The sequence below is a fragment of the Canis aureus genome, chromosome X, assembly GCF_053574225.1.
Source record: "Canis aureus isolate CA01 chromosome X, VMU_Caureus_v.1.0, whole genome shotgun sequence".
Classification (NCBI taxonomy): Eukaryota; Metazoa; Chordata; class Mammalia; order Carnivora; family Canidae; genus Canis; species Canis aureus.
The window spans coordinates 97530980-97552026 of record NC_135649.1 but is presented as its reverse complement, the minus strand read 5'-3'; the positions used below and the strand labels follow the sequence as shown (position 1 = coordinate 97552026).

General features: G+C 36.2%; 1 protein-coding gene across 16 annotated transcripts in view; it reads right to left on the bottom strand.

Annotated features, from left to right (window-relative positions):
- Positions 1-21047, bottom strand: part of DMD (dystrophin) — a 2162139-nt gene that overhangs the window by 607645 nt on the left and 1533447 nt on the right. For 15 of the 16 annotated variants that reach the window (XM_077887780.1, XM_077887782.1, XM_077887777.1 and 12 more), the window contains one exon: positions 19946-20178. In XM_077887780.1, the coding sequence (XP_077743906.1) occupies positions 19946-20178 (233 nt within the window). Of the gene's footprint in view, positions 1-19945; positions 20181-21047 lie in introns of all 16 variants that reach the window. The other variant, XM_077887793.1, reaches the window with a different exon arrangement.

Below are 21047 nucleotides of genomic sequence, written 5' to 3'. Positions count from 1 at the left end.
TATATGTAACTTTATAGAGGATTATTCCAGGATATTTTCATGTTGACAGAAAATAATTAGACTCAATCCTCAAAGCCAAGTAAGTTCGTTTTTTAACAGTAGATTTTAAGCATGTGATAGCATGATTAGACAGTAATAATATTTGGAGGGGGCAAGGAATTGCTTTTCTAAAGAGAAAACTCTAAGTAACATCTGCATAGTTCCTGATGATGGTAAAAAAAATCGCATTCCAGCTTTAGAGAATTTGCAGGTCAGTTCTATATTCTATTCCTTGAAAGAATTATAGGACACCTAGTCCTAACATCAAAATAGAAATAAAACTGAGGGACGAAAAGAAGCAAAACAGGGCTTTAGGATTAGGATTATACCTTGAAAAACAAAACCAGAAAACAATAAGGTATTGAAAAATACCAGGCAGTATCATGATCACATACAAAGAGTTGCCACATAATTAGAGGTTATTTGAAATAAGCAGGTGTGTACTGGGAGACCAAAAAGACAAAATGATAAAAGAATACCCCTCCAACATCCCTCTGCTTCCAGCCTGACAAAACGCTTTAAATCACAACCACTGAATTATCTGAAGACTCTTCCAAAGAAGGGAATTAATATACATTTCTTTTTTAAAGAAACAGATATGACATATTTTATATGACTTAAATATTGGATAAAAAGTTTAATACAGAAGTTTAAAGCAGATACCATGCAATTTGGAAGCTGGCCAAGTAAAAGGTTATTTCTAAGCAATTTAAAACAAATTAACGTTTACTTTGAAACCTAAGCTTTAAGGGTCAAAGAAAGAAGAGAAATAAGCTAGAACATGCCTTCTGGTTGTGAGAACCATATTTAAAGAGACAAAGGCTTGAGGGAACATCTGTGATTATAAGCTTTCTGCTTTTTATTGAAACAGTGATTTTCTATTCAGTAAACAGGAGTTAAAGAAAATAAGTGAGTGGGGACACCTGGGTGGCTCAGCGGTTGAGCATCTGCCTTTGGCTCAGGGCATGATCCCGGGATTCCGGGATCAGGTCCCGGGATCGGGTCCCGCATCAGGCTCCCTGCATAGAGCCTGCTTCTCCTTCTGCCCATGTCTCTGCCTCTCTTTTTTTCTGTGTCTCTCATGAATAGATAAATAAAATCTAGGGAAAAAAAGGAAAATAAGTGAGTGAAACTTCCATATCAGCCAAGTCTGCATAAGATTCATCATGTCATATGATAGGTTCTTTTGAGAAAACAATTAGTACTAGAACCAGGATCACCAAGGGTATCTAATTACAGGCCCAGAGACAGCTGACATTTGACACACTGAGAGCAATAGTCTCCAAATTTTTCTGACTGAACACACCTACAATTTTAAAAAATTATGGCCCATACATACCAATCCATACTTATTCAAATTTAACACATGTATAACTTCATTAATATAGTAGGTATTTTACAAAACATCAACAAAATATTAACTCTAAAGAATGAGATAAAATAAATCTAAATAGAATTTATGGTTCTTCTTATATATTCCCATTGAGGATCTCTGTAACTGAACAGTGAAAGGAAGAGACAAAGGTTTCCACTTAACAACAACAACAACAACAACAACAACAACAACAAACATGAAACGCACATGATTTTGGTCTTTTAGACTTTACATCGGAAAATGCTAAAATTTATATAGGCACTTAATACCTTTCAATGGTGCTCTATAGTGTGTACTTCTAAAACTCATGTAGTAAAAAATAAATAAAACTCATGTAGATTTTAATAATTAATATTTAAAATATAAATTATATGTAATATAAATATATCTTTTATAGACAACACCGATTTTATAGAAAAATGTTCTAAATTCTTTCCTTTAGATATTCATTCTGGAGAAAGCCTTGATACTTGGTTCCTGGTAGGTAGATCACAATGAGAGGCACAAAGGCCATTCTCATAACAACTTCCTAAATTACAGACAGTGTTAAAAGACAAGAATTCTAAAAGATTAATTTAGTAAAAACAAATGCATATAATCAAGTGACTCACAGAGACATGCTAATTTGAATAAGGTAAGTTAATGTTCTCTAAACTGCTCAAGATGTTCCACACAAACAAATTCCATGGAGCAATGCTGAGCTAAATGATGCTAACATTCCTGCCAGACTTTTCAATGACTTTGCTATGGTGATGTACTCTATAGATCTCCATGATAGGCAAAGTTCATGTACATTCTCAGCTTATTTGACTTTTTCTTGAGAAACATCTGTTAACATCTGTTGGATCTAGTGTCTCAGGAAATGTTGAGATAGTCTAGTCTAGCCCCTAAGAACAATAGCGTATTTCCTAATGAAAACCTTAATATTTATCACTTTGTTTTTTTAGAGCATAAAGTAGACAACTAAAATTATGAGAGACAAGAGGGGCTTTCTTATTGGAGCATGTGGTGACGAAGAAGGAAGAATCTAAGAGCCTGGGCCTTGGGATAGTGCAATGAAGAGAACATGTATGACCAAGTAGCACAGACCTGTGGTGGCAGATAGCAAAGACCACACAAAGCAGTTTTAAGATGACAGGAAAAAGGCAACAACAGACAAGGGGAAAAAAAACTTGACCTTAAAAAAATTTATTTTATTATTTTAAAAGATTTTATTTATTCATGAGAGACACACAGAGAGAGGCAGAGACATAGACAGAGGGAGAAGAAAGCTCCCCACAGAGAGCCCAATGTGGGACTCGATCCCAGGACCTTGGGATCATGACCTAAGCCAAAGGCAGATACTCAACCACTGAGCCACCCAGGTGCCCCTAAAAATTTTATTTTTATTTTTATTTTTAAAAAATTTTTAAAATTTATTCATGAGAGAGAGAGAGAGAGAGAGAGAGAGAGAGAGGCAGAGACATAGGCAGAGGGAGAAGCAGGCTCCATGCAGGGAGCCCGATGTGGGACCCGATCCCAGGACTCCGGGATCATGCCCTGAGCCAAAGGCAGACGCTCATCCGCTGAACCACCCAGGCATCCCACCCCTAAAAAATTTTATATTAAATGAGCCACATTACTCATTTTCCTGTTTGACTCTATTAGCACTGATAATCTTTTGGGTGCTTATATTTTTCCTTGAACTCCATGATTGCATTTAGATCTTTATAATTCAAAATATTAAAACTGATGAGCTAACACTATTGATGCTAATGGGCCTCTCCAGAATACAGCAGGGGAATTAAATTGTTGTCAAAGTGATTGCTTTTTCTTTCTCTAATTATAAAAAATATACAGAAGCAAAAAGAAACAGATATTCTTTCCTTCACTTTATTGATAACTGAAAGAAATTTAAACAGAAAATATTGTGTATTACAGCTATTTACATATATGTGCTATTCAAATGGTAGTAACTAGTCACATGTGCTATTTGAAATGTGGCAAGTAAAGAAATTATTTTTAAAGTTTAACAAAAAAATAAAGTTTAACTAATTTTGTCATTTTCTTTTTAATGATGGAAATGGTATTTTGGTTGTGGTTATACAACTGTATGTATTGAAAAAACTCCTAACTATACACTAAAATAGGTGAATCTGACCACAAAGAAGTGGTTTTCAATAAAACTTGCTTAAAGATAAAACAAAACCAGAGCACTTGGGTGATTTAGTTGGTTAAGTGTCCAACTCTTGATTTTGGCTTTGGTCATGATCCCAGATTGTGGGATCGAGCCCCTCACGGGGCTCCACACTCAGGGTGGGATCTTCTGAAGATTCTATCCTTCTCCCTTCTCCTCACCCCACCCGCGTTCCCACCCCTGCTTATGTGCTCTCTAAATAAATAAATAAAAATAAATAGATAAATAAAACCTTAAAAAATAAAACAAAACCAAGAGAATTTTACCAAAATCCAGAAATTATCATAATGCAAAACTTGTGTCCAATTTTTAAACTACAAAGCCAAAAGTTTTTAAAATTTATATGGAAAAATAAAAACCCTCAGGTTTACTTAAATAGCATGTCAAGGATGAAACAGCATTCTACTCTCTGTAATTTAAAGAACGAGTGAAAAGTCCTGAGTCAATGTTGTGGCATATGCCACAGAAGAGTGTCTTTCCAGAGTCACTTTTTGGGACAGAAGATGGACAAGAATTATGCATCAATATTCTTCATCTTTGCTTTCAGCCCTTGAAAGAGATGCCACTTCTTTCTGATCACCATGGTATCTGCTGTGATATCTGCTGTCATTCTGATTCCCTGCCTCTGGCTGCTGTCAAGATTTCTTCCTGGTCTTGTTTTCAGAATTTCATTATGATGTATCTTGGCAAGGATCTCTTTCAGTATATTCTGTTTGGGATTCTCTCAGTTTCTAGAATCTGCAGGTTTGTGTCTCTGGCCAAAATCGGGGAGTTCTCAGCCATTATTTCTTCTAGGACTCCATTAAACCCAACCCTACTCCACCTTTCAGAACGGTGATGGCACAGTGTTGGGTCTTCTGTCCTACAGGTCCCTGAGGCTCTGTTCACCCCTCCTCTATTTTCTCTACTTCAGGTTAGCTGGCATTTTTATTCTACCTTCCAATTCACGGTTCCTTCTTCTCTCTTCCCTCCACTTGGCTGTTGAGTCCAGCCGCTGAGCCCTTTATTTTGGTTATTGCTTTTTTTTTCAGTTCAGAAATTTCCATTTGGGTCTGCTTTAAATCTGATACTGCTGAGGCTATTTTTTCCCCCATTTGTTTAAGTGTTCATGATCATTCACCGAAGCATTCTTAGGATGGCTGCTTTAAAGTCCTTGTCAGATAACTACCATCTCTGTTGGCTCTGGGTTGGCATCTAGTGATTGTTTTGTATTGACTCAGTTGGAGATCCTCCTGCTTTTTGTATGATGTGGTTTTCTTTTTAACTGAAACCTGGACATTTCTGTCTTGTGCTATGAGACACTGAATCTTACTTAAATCTTCCACTGAAGCTGTTCCTTCATCCCAGCAGGGATGGAGGGGGCTGGGGCAGGCACTTTCTTTTTCCCAAGAGGTGGAGGTGGAAGTCCACACTCATCATGCAGCCTTCACTGGCACCACAAAACGGGAGAACTCATTACTACCTGGTGGGGTTGAGAGCTCTGGCTCCAACAAGCTCTTGATGGTGGGGATGGGGGTGCTCCAGTTCTTTCCGAGTGTTTGGCTGGAGTGCAACAGGTACTGTCTCAAAAGTTTGTCTTACTCAGCTACCTGTTTCCTGATGCTTCGGTGAGAGAACCAGCTTTTAATTTTCTTTTGGCTGTGCCCTTTGACATTTCTGAATTTCGGGCTTCTTCAGCTCGAAATCTGGGATAAATGAGGCAAAAAGAAAACCCAGGGAGCTCACCACCATGTCACTCCATGGATCCCGAAATCGGGAGCTAGTCTTCCTTCTCTCCACCTTTGAAATGAATGCTGGAGTCTTCCTAGGCCAGCAGGCAGAGGACCATGGAAATCTATGGTGTTCCAGGTGGAGATGTCGTAGGAGCGCCACTGCTTCATATAGAAAGCACTGCCTACCATGCTGACCATGTCCCAGAAGTGCTGCTCCATGTACCTTTGCAGCAGCGACATTTTACCAACATTCATGTTCCTCAGAAGCGTGATCTTCCCATTGCGCTTCCTCATCTTCCCGCAAGAAGGCCCCCTCCTCCTCACTTTGCCTGTCTGGCCAGTGCATCGTGGGCGCCACTGGAGCAGCCAGCCCCTACCCTCAGATCACTTGGACCTGGGGCTTGTGAGAACCCAGACTCCTGGGAACCCCAACCTTACAAGGACCCACCAGGACCCTCCCATTCAGACACCCGGAAGGAAGGAAGAGAAAGCACCTGCAGTTTAATAAATTTAAATTTAAATAGCCACATGCAGCTAGTGGCTACTATATTGAACAGTGCAGATTTAGAGAATTATAGAAAACACATCTAGTTAATTAAGAAGTTATTCCTTGAGAATAGACAAGGGAATATAAACACAATTTCCCTCTTAATTTACATTGTTTTCAGTGACCTTTGTTGGTGTGATTGTAAAGTAACATAAGTGATGTCTACTACCACACCTTAACACTGGGGTTATTCTCTCACATTCACACTTCCATGCTATCTCTGTGAAACCTAAAATAGGAAAATGATCACATCATTTTTATCTAATTAAAAGTCCTTAAGTCTGAAGAAGAAGAATATGCATCTCTTGAAGCTAGAAGTGGTCATGACACATTTTGGATCAATGCCTCTTTTATGTGGGGAGGACAGGAAAGCTTTTGTTTTCCTTGTAAAATTAAGCTTACACATGGCACATGCATTTACTCTCCCCATTTCCTGCTTTTCCATTTTAAAATACAGACATAGTGCTTTGAGTTGGTGTAGCCCTCTTGAGGCCACAGGAAGGAATGGAAGCCACCTGTTAAAGATGCCTGGGGCTAACTCAAGAAGGAGTTGGGACACATGATTTTGAGGCTGATGGACCTACCCTGGAACATAGAATTCTTGAGGTCTTGCTATGTGAGAAAACCTCCTATATAGCTAAGCTATTGTAATGAGGATTTTGTCATATACAGCCAAACTCAATCCTATAAGTATTAATTGAGGGAAAATCCTTTAATTTTTAAAATTCTTATAAAGTTATGACTGTTTTTTTGACATAGTAAATTTAATTTCCAGAAGCCTTTCATTCATCACTCACCAAAAACAAACAGAAGACATGTTGCACTTAAAAGTTAAAATAAAATATGCACATGCCTCTATAACATGGTTAAACTTTAAATGCTAAGCAAAACTAGTCATCCATCCGGAGAAAAGGGAACTCTCTTACACTGTTGGTGGGAATGTGAACTGGTGCAGCCACTCTGGAAAACTGTGTGGAGGTTCCTCAAAGAGTTAAAAATAGACCTGCCCTACGACCCAGCAATTGCACTTTTGGGGATTTACCCCAAAGATACAGATGCAATGAAATGCAGGGACACCTGCACCCCGATGTTTATAGCAGCAATGGCCACAATAGCCAAACTGTGGAAGGAGCCTCGGTGTCCAACGAAAGATGAGTGGATAAAGAAGATGTGGTTTATGTATACAATGGAATATTACTCAGCTATTAGAAATGACAAATACCCACCATTTGCTTCAACGTGGATGGAACTGGAGGGTATTATGCTGAGTGAAGTAAGTCAGTCGGAGAAGGACAAACATTATATGTTCTCATTCATTTGGGGAATATAAATAATAGTGAAAGGGAATATAAGGGAAGGGAGAAGAAATGTGTGGGAAATATCAGAAAGGGAGACAGAACGTAAAGACTGCTAACTCTGGGAAATGAACTAGGGGTGGTAGAAGGGGAGGAGGGCGGGTGGTGGGAGTGAATGGGTGACGGGCACTGGGGGTTATTCTGTATGTTGGTAAATTGAACACCAATAAAAAACAAAAAACAAAAAAAAACTAGTCATCCATGAATATAAAATAAACAATGATTTATAAAACACCTAGTATGTCTTTAGTTGCTATAGCAAAAAGAATACTATGCCTGCCTTTAAGGAAATTTAAATTCCTCTCAAGGGTTAGAATGTAAAAAGGCAAAAGGCTAAATGACAATAAATGTTTTAAAAGATAAGTTTAAGATAGCAGAGACAGCTTTACAAGAAAATATATGGTTAATGGACAAAAGAATTTTGTAGTGAATCACTGATTTAAAAAGACAAATATAGATTGATGTTATCAAAACAAACTTCACAGAGCAGGCAGGGATAGATTTCAAAAGCTTCAATGCTCTGACAAACCAGTCAACTCTATATTTCTAATCATTATCATCAACTTGAAGGAGTGTGAAGGAACCCTAAGTCATTGGTGTGGTCACTTCATAATTGGATTTGGGTAGAATTCACACCTGCGAATGGTTGCACCATTGTCATCTAAAAAGTTCCCAGCACTAAAAGTAAAATACATCCTCATTTTGATTTAGGGAATACTTTTACTGTAAAATCTCATTATGTATAGCTTCTTGCCTGCTTACATTCTTTGCATCTGCTATTATCTGCTTCCAAGAACTGTCTTCTTGTAGTGCCTAACACCTATTATATAACTTAAAAAAAATAAAATCGAACTTGGGGAAGTATAGTAAAGTGGTGGTTTGATTTTTATGTCAAATTTCTCAAGGGGCAGTTATGGTTCTATCTGCGGCAGCTTTTTTATGATTTTCATATAATGTGACATGACAGAAAAGCTTAGCCTCAACGGAGTTGCTATAGATTATTTTCCCTCTCACCATGATCTTGTTCTTTCAGGTTTAGGGGTGGGGAAAGCATGAAGGAGTTAAGTGTAAATTATTCTCTTCTCTCCACTTTCTTAAACAGAGATTTATCTATATACTTCTGCCCCAAACTTTGCCAATGGCTTTACTTTTTCTTATTACTAGTTGGAAGGTTTAAAAATAATCCAAGAGCTGAACATAGATTAAATCATTTGGCGGGGCCAAGGGTGAAGTCTATCATTACAAAGTTGATTCTGTTTGGAAGGAGAATATATCAGGTAAATAAAAGCATTTCTATTCTTGGCATAAATCACACAGAAGATATCCTTTCCCTGAATAAATTATAAGAAATATATACGATGCTACTTATGTACACAGAATGCAAAACATAAAGATAAGGGAATCTGGAAAGATTTGTGAATTACTAAAATTATACTCACAGCTACTTTTATAAATCTAATAAAGAATTGACTCACATAACTCTAGAAACCCTGGTATTATTTTTAGTGAATTCATAAAAGATCACAAGACTATAGTCAATCCTACTGCTTCTATTTTTAAAACAATGCAGCTATGATAACCTTGAAAATTTACTGATCAATGGACTTGGATTATGAAAATTAAAAATATTAGAACATATTATGCAAAAATAAATTTTCATCCCCAGGTTATTGAATAAAAATTAACAAGAGATGTGGAAAGAAAAGTGTAGCTTAATTTCTTTTCTATGAGAGAGTCAGGCACATATTAAAAAGAAAGAAATAAATGATTCACTCATCCATTCATTCTAGTATATATGATTAAAACTACCATAGCATTTTTTTTCTTGTGGCAATTACTTCTCTTTGCCTTTTATGCTTTCCTCACAGAATATATACTCTAATATTGAAGTTTATATAGTTTCATTATTTTCTATTTTAATTTTTTATTTAAATTCCAGTTAGTTAAGATACAATGAAATATTAGGTTCAGGTATGTAATACAGTAATTCAACACTGTCATGAGTCACCCTGAGCTTATCACAAGTGGACTCCATAATTTCCATCATTTATTTCATCCAACCCCCTAACCGCCTTCTCTCTGATAACCATCAGCTTATTCACTATAGGTAAGAGTCTGTTTCCTGGTTTGCCTCTCTCTCTTTTCCGTTTGCTTGTTTTGTTTCTTAAATTCCACATATGAGTGAAGTCATATGGTATTTGTCTTTCTCTAACTGGTTTCACTTAGCATAATACACTCTAGCTCCATCCATGTCATTGCAAATGACAAGATTACATTCTTTTTATGGCTGAATAATATTCCATCATGTGTGTACATATACATGTGTACATATATAAGTATATATACATTTCCGTTATCCATTCATTAGTCAGTGGTCACTTGGGCTGCTTCCATAGTTTGGCTATTGTAGATAATGCTGCTATAAACACTGGGGTGCATGTACCCCATTTAATTAGTATTTTTGTATTCTTTGGGTAAGTACTTAGTGGTCCAATTGCTAGATTGTAAGGTAGTTCTATTTTTACCTTTTTGAGGAGCTTCCATTCTGTTTTCCAGAGTGGCTGCACCAGTTTGTATTCCCACCAATAGCACAAGAGGATTCTCCTTTCTCCACATTCTCACCAACACCTATTGTGTCTTGTGTTGTTGATTTTAGCCATTCTGACAGGTGTGAGGTGGTATCTTATTATAATTTTGATTTGCATTTCTCTGATGATGAGTGAGGGTGTGTACCTTTTCATATGTCGGCCATCTGAATGTCTTCTTTGGAGGAATGTCAGTTCATGTCTTCTGCCCATTTTTTAATGTAATTATTTGTTTTTGGGGTGTTGAGTTGTATAAGTTCTTTATAGATTTTGGATACTAACTCTTTATCCAATATATCATTTGCAAATATTTTCTCCCATTGTGTAGGTTGCCTTTTAGTTTTGTTGATTGTTTCCTTCTTTATGCAGAAACTGATTATTTTGATGAGGCCCTAATAGTTTATTTTTGCTTTTGTTTCCCTTGTCTCAGGGGACATATCTAAAAAGTAGTTGCTATGGCTGATGTCAAAAAAGTTACTGCCTGGTTCTCTTGTCAGATTTTTATGTTTTGCCAGTCTTACACTTAGGCCCCATTGAGGATGATATTAGCTGTGGGTTTTTCAGAGATGGGCTTTATGATGTTGAGGTACGTTTCATCTAAACCAACTTTGTTGGGAGTTTTTATCATGAATGGATGTTGTAGTTTGTCAAATGCTTTTTCTGCATCTTGAAAGGATCATATGGTTCCTATCCTTTTTTTAAAAAAAAATTAATGTGATGTATCATGTTGCTTGATTTGTGAATATTGAACCACCCCTGCAATCCAGAAATAAATCCCACTTGGTTGTTGTGATTTTTTTAATGTATAACTGGATTTGATTTGCTAGTATTTTGTTGAGGATTTTTGCATTTAAGTTCATCAGAAATATTGGTCTGTGGTTCTCTTTTTTGGTGGTATCTTTATTTGGTTTGAGTATCAGGGTAATGTTAGCCTCAAAAAATGAATTGGGAAGTTTTCCTTTCTCTTCTATTTTTTTGGAATAGTTTGAGAAAAATAGGTATTATATCTTCTTTAAATGTTTGGTAGAAGTCACCTGTGAAGCGATCTGGTCCTGAACTTTTGTTTTTTGGGAGTTTTTGGGTTACTGAATAAATTTCTTTGCTTGTTATCAGTCTGTTCAAGTTTTCTATTTCTTTCTGCTTCAGTTTTGGTAATTTATATGTTTCTAGAATTTATCCATTTCTTCCAGTTTGTCAAACTTGCTGACATGTAGCTTCTCATAATTTTCTCCTAGAATTGTTTGTATTTCTGTGGTATTGGTTGTTATTTCTCCTCTTTTATTTGTGATTTCATTTGGGACCTTTCTCTCTTCTTTCTGATAAGTCTGCTAGAGGTTTATGAGTTTTATTAATTTTTTCAAAGACCCAGCTCCTGTGTTTGGCCCCTGGCCTGAATGTAGTGAGTTTTAACTAGGTGTGCTCTGGTCTGCTTGTGAAATGAGACTTGTCACCACCTCCACCAGAAATGAGACCCTACAAAATCCTCTGATTGGGAGATGTGGTGTAGGCAGGGGTTTGTGCTGGTCTTCTGGGGGAGGGGCCTACCACATTGGGACTGAAGCTGGTGTGGCTGAGTAGAGCGGTTCCATCAGAGAGCAGGGGGGTGGGACTTAGGGTAAGCAAATTTGGCAGCCAGTGTCATCACTGTGCTACTTTCAGCAGGTGACTCTGTGTTTATGCTGAGGGGATGAGGAAGAAAATGGCACTGGATAGCTCATTTGTTCCAGGAGAGGCATCTCCCAAGAATGCTTCCTCTCAGAGACATGCTTCAAGAAGAGTGAATAGTCTCCCCACTGTGTGCCCCAGGATCTCTTTGGATCCTGTTTCATACTGTATGCATCCTTGCTGTTTGCCTGACTTCTCTCCAGGAGCAGCACAGTGTCCTCCAACTTCTACCCCAGCCAAGCCCTCTGACCTCTAAAACTCAAGGCTTTAAGTCCCACTGGTTGCAAGAATTCATAGAATTTAGCCTCTCTCACTTTCCAAGCCAGTGGCTATGGGGAAACATTCTCCTTGTGCATTCCCCTGTGTGTTCTTCTCTCCCTCTCCCTTCTCCGTGCCCACTGCTCCCTCCCCTCCACAGCGGCCTAGATTCCTTTCTAGCCTAAACCTTTCTGTACTTCCTGCCTTCTTTGATGTGGCTTCTTCCTCTTTAGTTGTGGAGTTTGTTTTGTCAGTCTTCAGGTTGATTTCTGGGGTATTTAGGATGATTCGATAGTTATCTAGTGGTGTTCATAGGATGAAGCAAGCCTAGGGTCCTCGTACTTCACCACCACCTTCCTCTCTCTGCCTATTCTTTTTATTTTTAATCCCCAGGAGCAGAAAACACTAATGTCTTTTACCAGCAAGTGTTCAATAAATAGCAGATGAATACATAGTCTTACATCAAAAGCTCTTTAAAGACAGTCACTATATCTCTAATGGATCTGCATGACAATGTAACTCAGGTCTGAAAGCAAGCATTTGGGGGACAAAAAATTTGTAGTATTTATTTTCACTGAAAACTACTAAAAATATCTACCTCATATGTATGTTAATAATATATATATAAACATACATATATTTATCACTTTAATGTAAGTAATCATATACAGAAAAGTGTGGATAAGTACAGAAACACTTAATAGTAGTTAGTTATATGTGAACACTGTTTTATCTCAATCTCAATTATTTGCTGACACACACAGGAAATCAAATTTAAATCCAAGCTGTTACCCCACTATCTTTCCAATATCATTTCCTAATAGTCCTCTACCCGTCTTTAGCATGCTTTGCAACATGGGTTTTCAAAGACAATTTGTTGAACTGAGGAATGAATGGGCAAAGAACCATGCACCTAACATGAACATTACCTACCATTATCCTAACATTAAGTGCATTAGTAAGAGGAACTTACATTATTGCACACTGCAACTTCAATTATAGTCTTCAAGGCCCCAAAATTATGGTGAAATGAAAAGCCCCCAAGGCAGGTAATAACATTCAGAGTATAATAACATTATATAGCTTTCAAAAAAGATTAAAAGATATCAAATTACTTATATTGCTTTCTTATAAAACAGAGAAGATCACATATTTTAGGTATTTTTATGAAAATAATAAAAGCCATTTCACATAAAGGCTTTATTTAGACCCAAGCAAGAAAATTTTGAAATAGAATTCACTATTTAAAAACAATGACAAACATTAACTTCCTTATCAGAATCCCACTGGTATTTTACTGGAAACACAGTATACTGGCTTTTATCAGAATTCGTGTAAATATCATGGTTCAGTTCTACTTGATAAGGTTTTGACAGAAAATTTTACAGTGAACTGAACTGAAATGTATTAAGATATGCATTTCCATTAATAGATTTTGAAATATGTAGTTTGGTAAAACTTATGTTTATCTTTAAGCCAAAAAGTGTATGGCATCACTTTCTATAAAAAGGTTATTATGACACTTCAAAAATAGGATTTCTTTTGTGTTTGCAACTCTGTGACCTTTGTCTTTAAGGGGAATTTATTTTATCATGACCAGAGAGTATAATTTAAGTCATATTGTTGACATTGACTTATCTTTACATCCTTCAGTGAAGATAATAGTGAATTTGGCTCTCATTAGATAGGGAAAGAAAATTGTATGCATGTGGAGCAGTGATTCACACAGTTATGAGCTTTCTACAAGAGACACGAACATTAGTCAGAAGATAATTGCAGTACAAAATTTGCAAATATCCTCAGCCAAACATATTACAACATTATTCTTTGTAGAATACAACACACCTTCTATATATGGAAAGACCACACCCTCTGGAGTGGTGTTTCTTATACAAGGTTGTACAGAAGTGCAAAGATGAGATGACGAGGACTGGATGGTTGTTTGTTAAAAGAAAAAAAAAACCCAGAAAATTAATCTCCTCACTCTAAGATGACTGTCCTACAACTTGTGAAATCCGTTAGATACCCATTAAAATAAACTGTGTGTAGCTGGTCTGGATTTTGGTGGAGAACTGAGGAGATGCTTAAGAAAAGGGGGTCACAGAAAATAAAAAAAGAACTAAGAAACATTATATGCAAGAGGTCTGGATTTACATTAGGACAATTACATTCACTAATAACCTTAGACCAATTACCTGTATTGTCTGTAACTTTTCTCATTTGTTGAGTAAGGGAAACTATTTACAATATCCACTTTGCTGCTATGCTCATGACAACAGAGTAAAACCAAGAAACGTTTTGTTTGGTTTTGTTTTTAGTTTAACCAATGCTTCCCCCCCCCCCCCCCCCCCGCCACAGCACTGTTTCACCAATCCTTCTAGGTCCATCTAGACGAGTTCTTTTGTCGTAAGATTGTGGCTGAATTTTTTCAATGAAAGTTATAGTCAGACTGATTCTGGAGCCATTCAATTCCTCTTTGTGCAGATAGAACCAGAGTTCAAAAAATAATCATGGAACTTTTATTAAAGACTTTGACCTTAACAATAAAAAATTAAACACATCCAAGTAATTATTTCCCATTTAAATATAGACTGTATCTACTAAAACTGATAATTCAATTTTTGGATAATGAAATCTCCCAGGTAGAAGTGTAGTGTGTAGTTAAAAATGAATCTTGAACAATGCTATTATCATCTTGTCCAGATTGGCCAATTTTTCTCAAACTCAACCTGGAGAGTTCTTATTAGAGGATAAGACTCTTTGGCCAATTCAATTCAACACAGTGCCTGTGGTTTAGATTTAGTGGTGAATTACTCAACACTTGGCCAAAGTGACTTGAAAAAAGTCTATAATTTATTTAACACGGGCAACCAGATACCAGTAGTATAAAAAATAATGATATCATATGGCCACCTAAATCTTGTCTGTTGATAGCAACACAATTAGTTCTTTACTGCCACAAAGCTCTCCTCAAATTTGCCATCTACCTCTCTTGTTTCCCCTACTTTTCTCTCCCTCCCACCCTCCATCCCTTCTTCCATTTCTCTTCCCCTCCCTCTTTTTTCCCTAATTTTCCTTCTTTCCTTCCTTCCTTCCTTCCTTCCTTCCTTCCTTCCTTCCTTCCTTCCTTCCTTCCCTCCTCCCTTCCCTCCTCCCTTCCCCACTTCCTTTGTCTTTCCATCCTGCCTTTCTCAAATGGTCATATTTTCAGTGAGAAACTCTAGACATATTTCCCCCTTAATTTGATAGATTATGTCAGTAAAAGAAAACTGTGAATAATTGTCAAAACAATTTTGTTTCAATTTTACTTAAACGTGATGAAATAAAAAGAGCACTTTTAAAAATCAGATTTTTTTGATACAAAACTATAAATTATAAATCACCCTCTGCTATTAATGCACAATGTTAGGAAATCAACTTGGAGCTTCATGTATGTTTTCCTTTTAAAGGTTTAACTTGCATATTTCACAATTCTTTGCCTCTACAATATAATGGTATATATTTTGCTCTCCAAAGTTAAGCAGACAAGTTGCTTAATTTTTTTAAATGGCCACATTTTATAAACTTTTAAAAATTTATAGTTGTCATTTAAAATTCTTTTTCGCTTAATATAATTCATTTAGCAAAAATTGCATTTTTTTAGTAAAAATTATTTTTATTTCAAATTAGTGGCATCCCAGTTTTCTAAACTAAGAACATAAAAGAAGTTATGTAAAAGAACAGAAGCTTAATATCACATGTATGATTTTGAATTCAAGGTCTAGAACTATGAAGAGCTAACTTATTCAAATGTCTGGTCCTTATTGCCTTTCTAGGAATAATATTTCAATCACTGCATGTCTTAGGTTTGATCTGAACCTCCTAAGTTCAAAACTAAGTTCTCCTAGATTCGTGAAGTGTTGTTACAACCTCTTATCTAAATTATGATGCTTTGTAGCCACAATTAAAATCCCAAATTTCGGTCTCTGTTAAAAATAAAGCTATCGTTATCACACTTCATTCACATTATCCATCAAACAATCAACATTTCTTGAGAACCAGTTACTGTTTGTGAGAGATGAAAGTTTAAGGTCCTGAGGTTATAAATCGTCTTTATTTCAGGTCTCCACATAGCAAAGTTGAAATAGATAAACATATTGCTTAGATCAAGATAATAGCCTCGAACAAATCCCCTTTATTTGTGCACTCCTCCATCCTGTTCTACATATTCTTGCCTGAGTTCAGGGGACATCTATTGCTTATTGGCTGCTCAATATCTTTTCCCCTTTCTATTTTCAACAGACCCCAATTTCTTTGGAGGGGAACAACCTTCTCTGTGACACACAGACTCACTGTGAGGGCTTTTGGAAGGAGACGGTTTTAAAGCAAAGTTCTCTGCTCTCCTCTATCTAAGAGATAGGTCTGTGACCCAGGCAAGGTCAACTGGATTCCCTCTTCCAGGACTTTGTGTTCTGAACAGTTATAGCATGCAGAAAAACAGGATCGCAAAGACAGTCTTGAGTAGTTACCATGAACTACATGCCAAGATATGTTCAGGTACCTTTTTTCCCCAAGCTTTTTCCCACTGCCTTCATGCCAGTTCCAGTACATTCACTTTCTGCTTGATTTAATCAGAGGATTTTTCTGTTGCTTACATCCAGAAAACCTTATTAATATTCAACTAAACTACAGATGATGGTTTTACCTCTTTGTTTAAAATAGCTTCAAACATTGCCACTGCCTGCAGGCCATAATCGAAACCTTTTGTTCTAGCAAGGGAAGATCCCCAATTCCTAGCCCATCCTTCTCTACTCCATCGATTTCTTCCTCGCTCCTTAATTTCAGCCATAAGAATCACAATTTATATAACACACTACATTGTTTTCCACAGTAACGAAAGGTGTAACTTGGTTCTTCTGCTAGAATCACCTTTCTGTTTTATCTACTGGATTATTTCCACCTTGTTTTCTAATAGTTGGCTTAAGTTTTAGCTGCTTCAAGAAATTTTTCTTGACCTCTGTTCTCTTCCCTGGCTTAGTCAGTTGCCATCTTCCTGAAGTAAGTCCACATAGCATCCCCCAACCATGCCCAGGGAGGTGGAAACTATGGTGGGGAGCCTGAAATCAGACTTCATGAGTTCAAATTCCGCTGCTCTTTACTACTTGGCCTTGTGCAGGTTATTTAACCTCACTGTGCTTTACTATCAATCTCATTGTTGTAAGCATGGAGTAATACACAGGAAGTACTTAAAAGTGACTAGTATATAATTAGTGTTAGATATGTGTTAGGTATTATCCTGAAATTTATTTCTATCATAGTGCTATTATCACTTTTTTTCCTCACCTGCTTTAATCTGTGTATTGCTATCTTGTCCAACTGTGAACTTCCCAGGCACTTAGTAGTGGCTCAATAAAAATTTGTTAAATGAATTAATAGGCACTGATAGTGTTTTGAAGTTTATAAAGTCCTTTTAGAACATTACCTCATTTCTCACACCTCAAATCTTAAAGTTGGGATTGTTTTATTTAGAACTTTACATAGAAAAAATGTTTATTCCCTGATATTGTAATAAATACTTCCCCAAACTTATCTCTTTTTCTTGTCCCATACCCACACACCCACACCCACACCCACACATACACACTTTTTAAATGTTTATTTAGGATCATTTTACTGACCATTTACAGACTGAAAGCTATAAAAGACAAGACCTGACAACGCCTTTATAAATATTTTTTTTAATAGGAGGGGAAGAGGGACGCCTGGGTGGCTCAGTGGTTGAGCATCTGCCTTTGGCTCGGGGTGTGATCCCGGGGTCCTGGGATCAAGTTCCTCATCAGGTTCCCCACAGAGGAGCCTCCATCTCCCTCTGCCTATGTCTCTGCCTCTCTGTCTCTGTCTCTGTCTCTTATGAATGAATAAATAAAATCTTTAAAAAAAATTGGTAGGGGAAGAAGCAGGAATAGCACTTTACTGTTCACCAAGAGAAGGGTGATTTATAAATATATATATATAAAATATTGTATATATCTATATACAGATATATATGATATCACTATCTCATATATATAACATTAAAATTGTATATATATTTATCTAAATATGATGTACATAAAAATATATAAGAAACATTTTATATATAACATTTAAAATTCCTGGCTTTCTGTGACCCTAGGCATGGCACTTGAACTTCTCCTTTAAATTAATTTTGTTTTTTTAAAAATATTTTATTTATTTATTCATGAGAGACACTGAGAGAGAGAGGCAGAGACAAAGGCAGAGGGAAAAGCAGGCTCCACGCAGTGAGCCTGATTTGGCACTCGATCCCAGGACCCCGGAACCACGCCCGGACCCAAAGTCAGACGCTCAACCACTGACATCCCCTCTGAATTAATTTTGGATCTATCTTTAAAGACTATCATTTTGAAGAGGCATCAAATTAGTAGTCATTTCTGAAAAAGACAAACATATTTCTGAAGACTGCTGAGGCGGTAGATTCTAAAGCAGATTCTAAGGGCTAGGATCACAAACCCTTCACAAGGGAGTGTGGACTTCTTCTCCCACTCTACTACCCAATGACTTGTACAGGAGGCCATAATGCCAATGGCAGAACCGGGTGTAGATGTGGAAACAAGCTCTTATTTTCCAAATGCTGTGAGAGCAGATGATTTATAATCTAATATTAATTACTAACATCAGTTGATGTACTATCTAACTCCAAAGCCCTTGCCTCAAACATTGTAACATATTGCTTCCCCTGGTTAGTAATAGTCTTAGTAGTATTCGTATCTAATACTATCTATTCATATCTAGTTAGACATGATACTATGAAAGAACATAATCTCATACTTCTGCATGTATCAGCACACTGAAATTATAAATGCTTAGCACAATGTCTGGTGCAGACAATATATATAAAACCATATATATATCACCAAATGGTAGCCACATTTACATTAATACTAGCAAGCAATATATGTAGTAAGTAAAAATACTTAGGCTTAGGAACCAAATAGACTTGGATTTGAATCTTTGCTCTGCTACCTACTAGAAGTATGACATCTCAATGGTTTGTGCTAAAGAATGTGGCTACTAATACTTGTTTTAAAGGAGCAGTGAAACAAATTACACATATGTATATATTAGTTAATGTCATTATATATATGCATGTCCATCACTATGTGGTGAATATGAATGTGAATCTGTGTGTCCTGTGCCCAGAAAAGGAAACTGAGATCCAGAGAAGGATTTGACCACAATCATGTCATTTGCAAATGACAAAGAATGCTTAATTCAGGTCTCCTGTGTCTGAAATCAAGGTACTTTAAATTCAGATTGCTTACTATCCACTTACTTTTATTCCTACTGAATTGCTAAAGTTAATTTTAAAAAGAAATCTGTCTGCTTGACTCCTGCTTTTTTCGAAAAGTAGTTCTGTAAAAACTAAATACCTTCAATGCAATTTATTACTTCCGTAGAAAAGATGTGAAAGTCATTTACCAGTGAAATAACTACAGCACATAAACATTTCAAAACTATTTTTCTTATTCATTCAGAAATATAAAAGACACACAGTGTATTTATTCCAGCTAGGTCAACCAGATTTATATCAATGTATTCTTTGCTTCTAACTGATGTCATGATTTTGCATAATGGATTCCAAGAGGCTGATAAATGCAATCTTTGTAGTAAAAACATGTTTGACTGTAGCATTACATAAATATGAATATTAAGATCTAAGGTGTTTAAAAATATATTATGTTTGGTACTTTTGTTTTCTAAAAAATTTATAGCTGACTTTCAATGATATTTATCATCATAGGAGGAAAATTGGCACAGGCAACTCAAAAGAGTGAATAACCAATTCCCAGATTATTATATTTGATTCTGTAATATATTATGACTACAGGCTGCCAAAACAAATAGTTTAAATGTAAACAGTTTAGTTGAACTACATATTTGATATAAAAGTTTTTTAAAATAGTAGTTATTTAGTGAATTTAATAAAGCCAACCATAATTGTAAGGTTTATATTGTTTTCCTTGTAACATTCGTTTTAATTTATGGGTTTTAGATAATTGCATTAATTTTTTTTAATCATACTTAAGCTACATGGGGTAGAGATAGTGTGTTGCTGACAGAGAAAAGCTGCCTAAAAACTGGTGGGAATATGGTCTAGGGAGAGTGAACTGACATGTGGACAATCTTCACTTTAACGAAACATTTCAACCAGCTTTTATCTTTTTTCCCATACCTTCTGCTTGATGATCATCTCGTTAATGTCTTCAAGATCACCCACCATCACCCTCTGTGATTTTATAACTCGATCAAGCAGAGACAGCCAGTCGGTAAGTTCTGTCCAAGCTCGGTTGAAATCTGCCAGAGCAGGTACCTCCAACAGCAATGAAGATGGCATTTCTAGTTTGGAGATGGCAGTTTCCTTGGTAACCGCGGGTTGTGTCACCAGAGTAACAGTCTGACTGGGAGCTATTTTTTTTTTCCGCAAAAAAGAGAAAAAAGAAAAATTAGAAACACAAGCAAAGAATCCAATTTCAGTAACAATGGAATAAACTTAATTATAACAATTGGAGCCAGAGTATTATTTATGACATTATAAATTTTTCCCAAAAATGGGAATATTTTATGTAGTACTACATGGTAGGATAATTCAAGGACTCAAACTTTTCATTAGTACACATTTAACAATCTTTCAAAATGAATTTGCTTATTCTAATAGCTGGACAATTAATTTAATTTAAACAGTCCTGTCAAATAACTCTTGCATCGACTGGAATTGATAAAGAAAAAGTATTCAGACCTTACCAAGTGAGAAAGTTTTACTTCTTTTTTCTCATTTAAGGAAAAAAAAGCAAAAGTCAAGTTTGTATAGATCTTATTTCTTTGAATAGGAAGTAAATTACTTTGGAGGTAGACTCTTGGGAAATCAGAGCCAATGAAATGTTTTTGTCTTTGCTCTATACTTTATATTGGGAACAGTTTATCATATTTTTTTCCTTTTATTTCAGGCTGGTCATAAAGTGGCAGTGGAGAAAACCTAAGCTACATAATTTTTGGAAAATCAGATCTAATAAAGTTTTTCTACTTGGATATGAAACACTGTTTCAAGGTTATTAAGAAATATTAAATAAATATTAATAGTGTGGAACACTATAGCATAAGATGGCACATGGTTAATATCAAAAATTCCAGAGTGAAAACACCTAGTGGAGAATCTTTGTCTCAGGAGCTCTGTGACCTTGGTTAAATTACTTAATCTCTCTAAGCTTCAGGTTTTCTCCTCAGTAAAGAAGGGACAATAACAGAGAAAATGTTACAGGGGCAGTTGTGTAGATTCC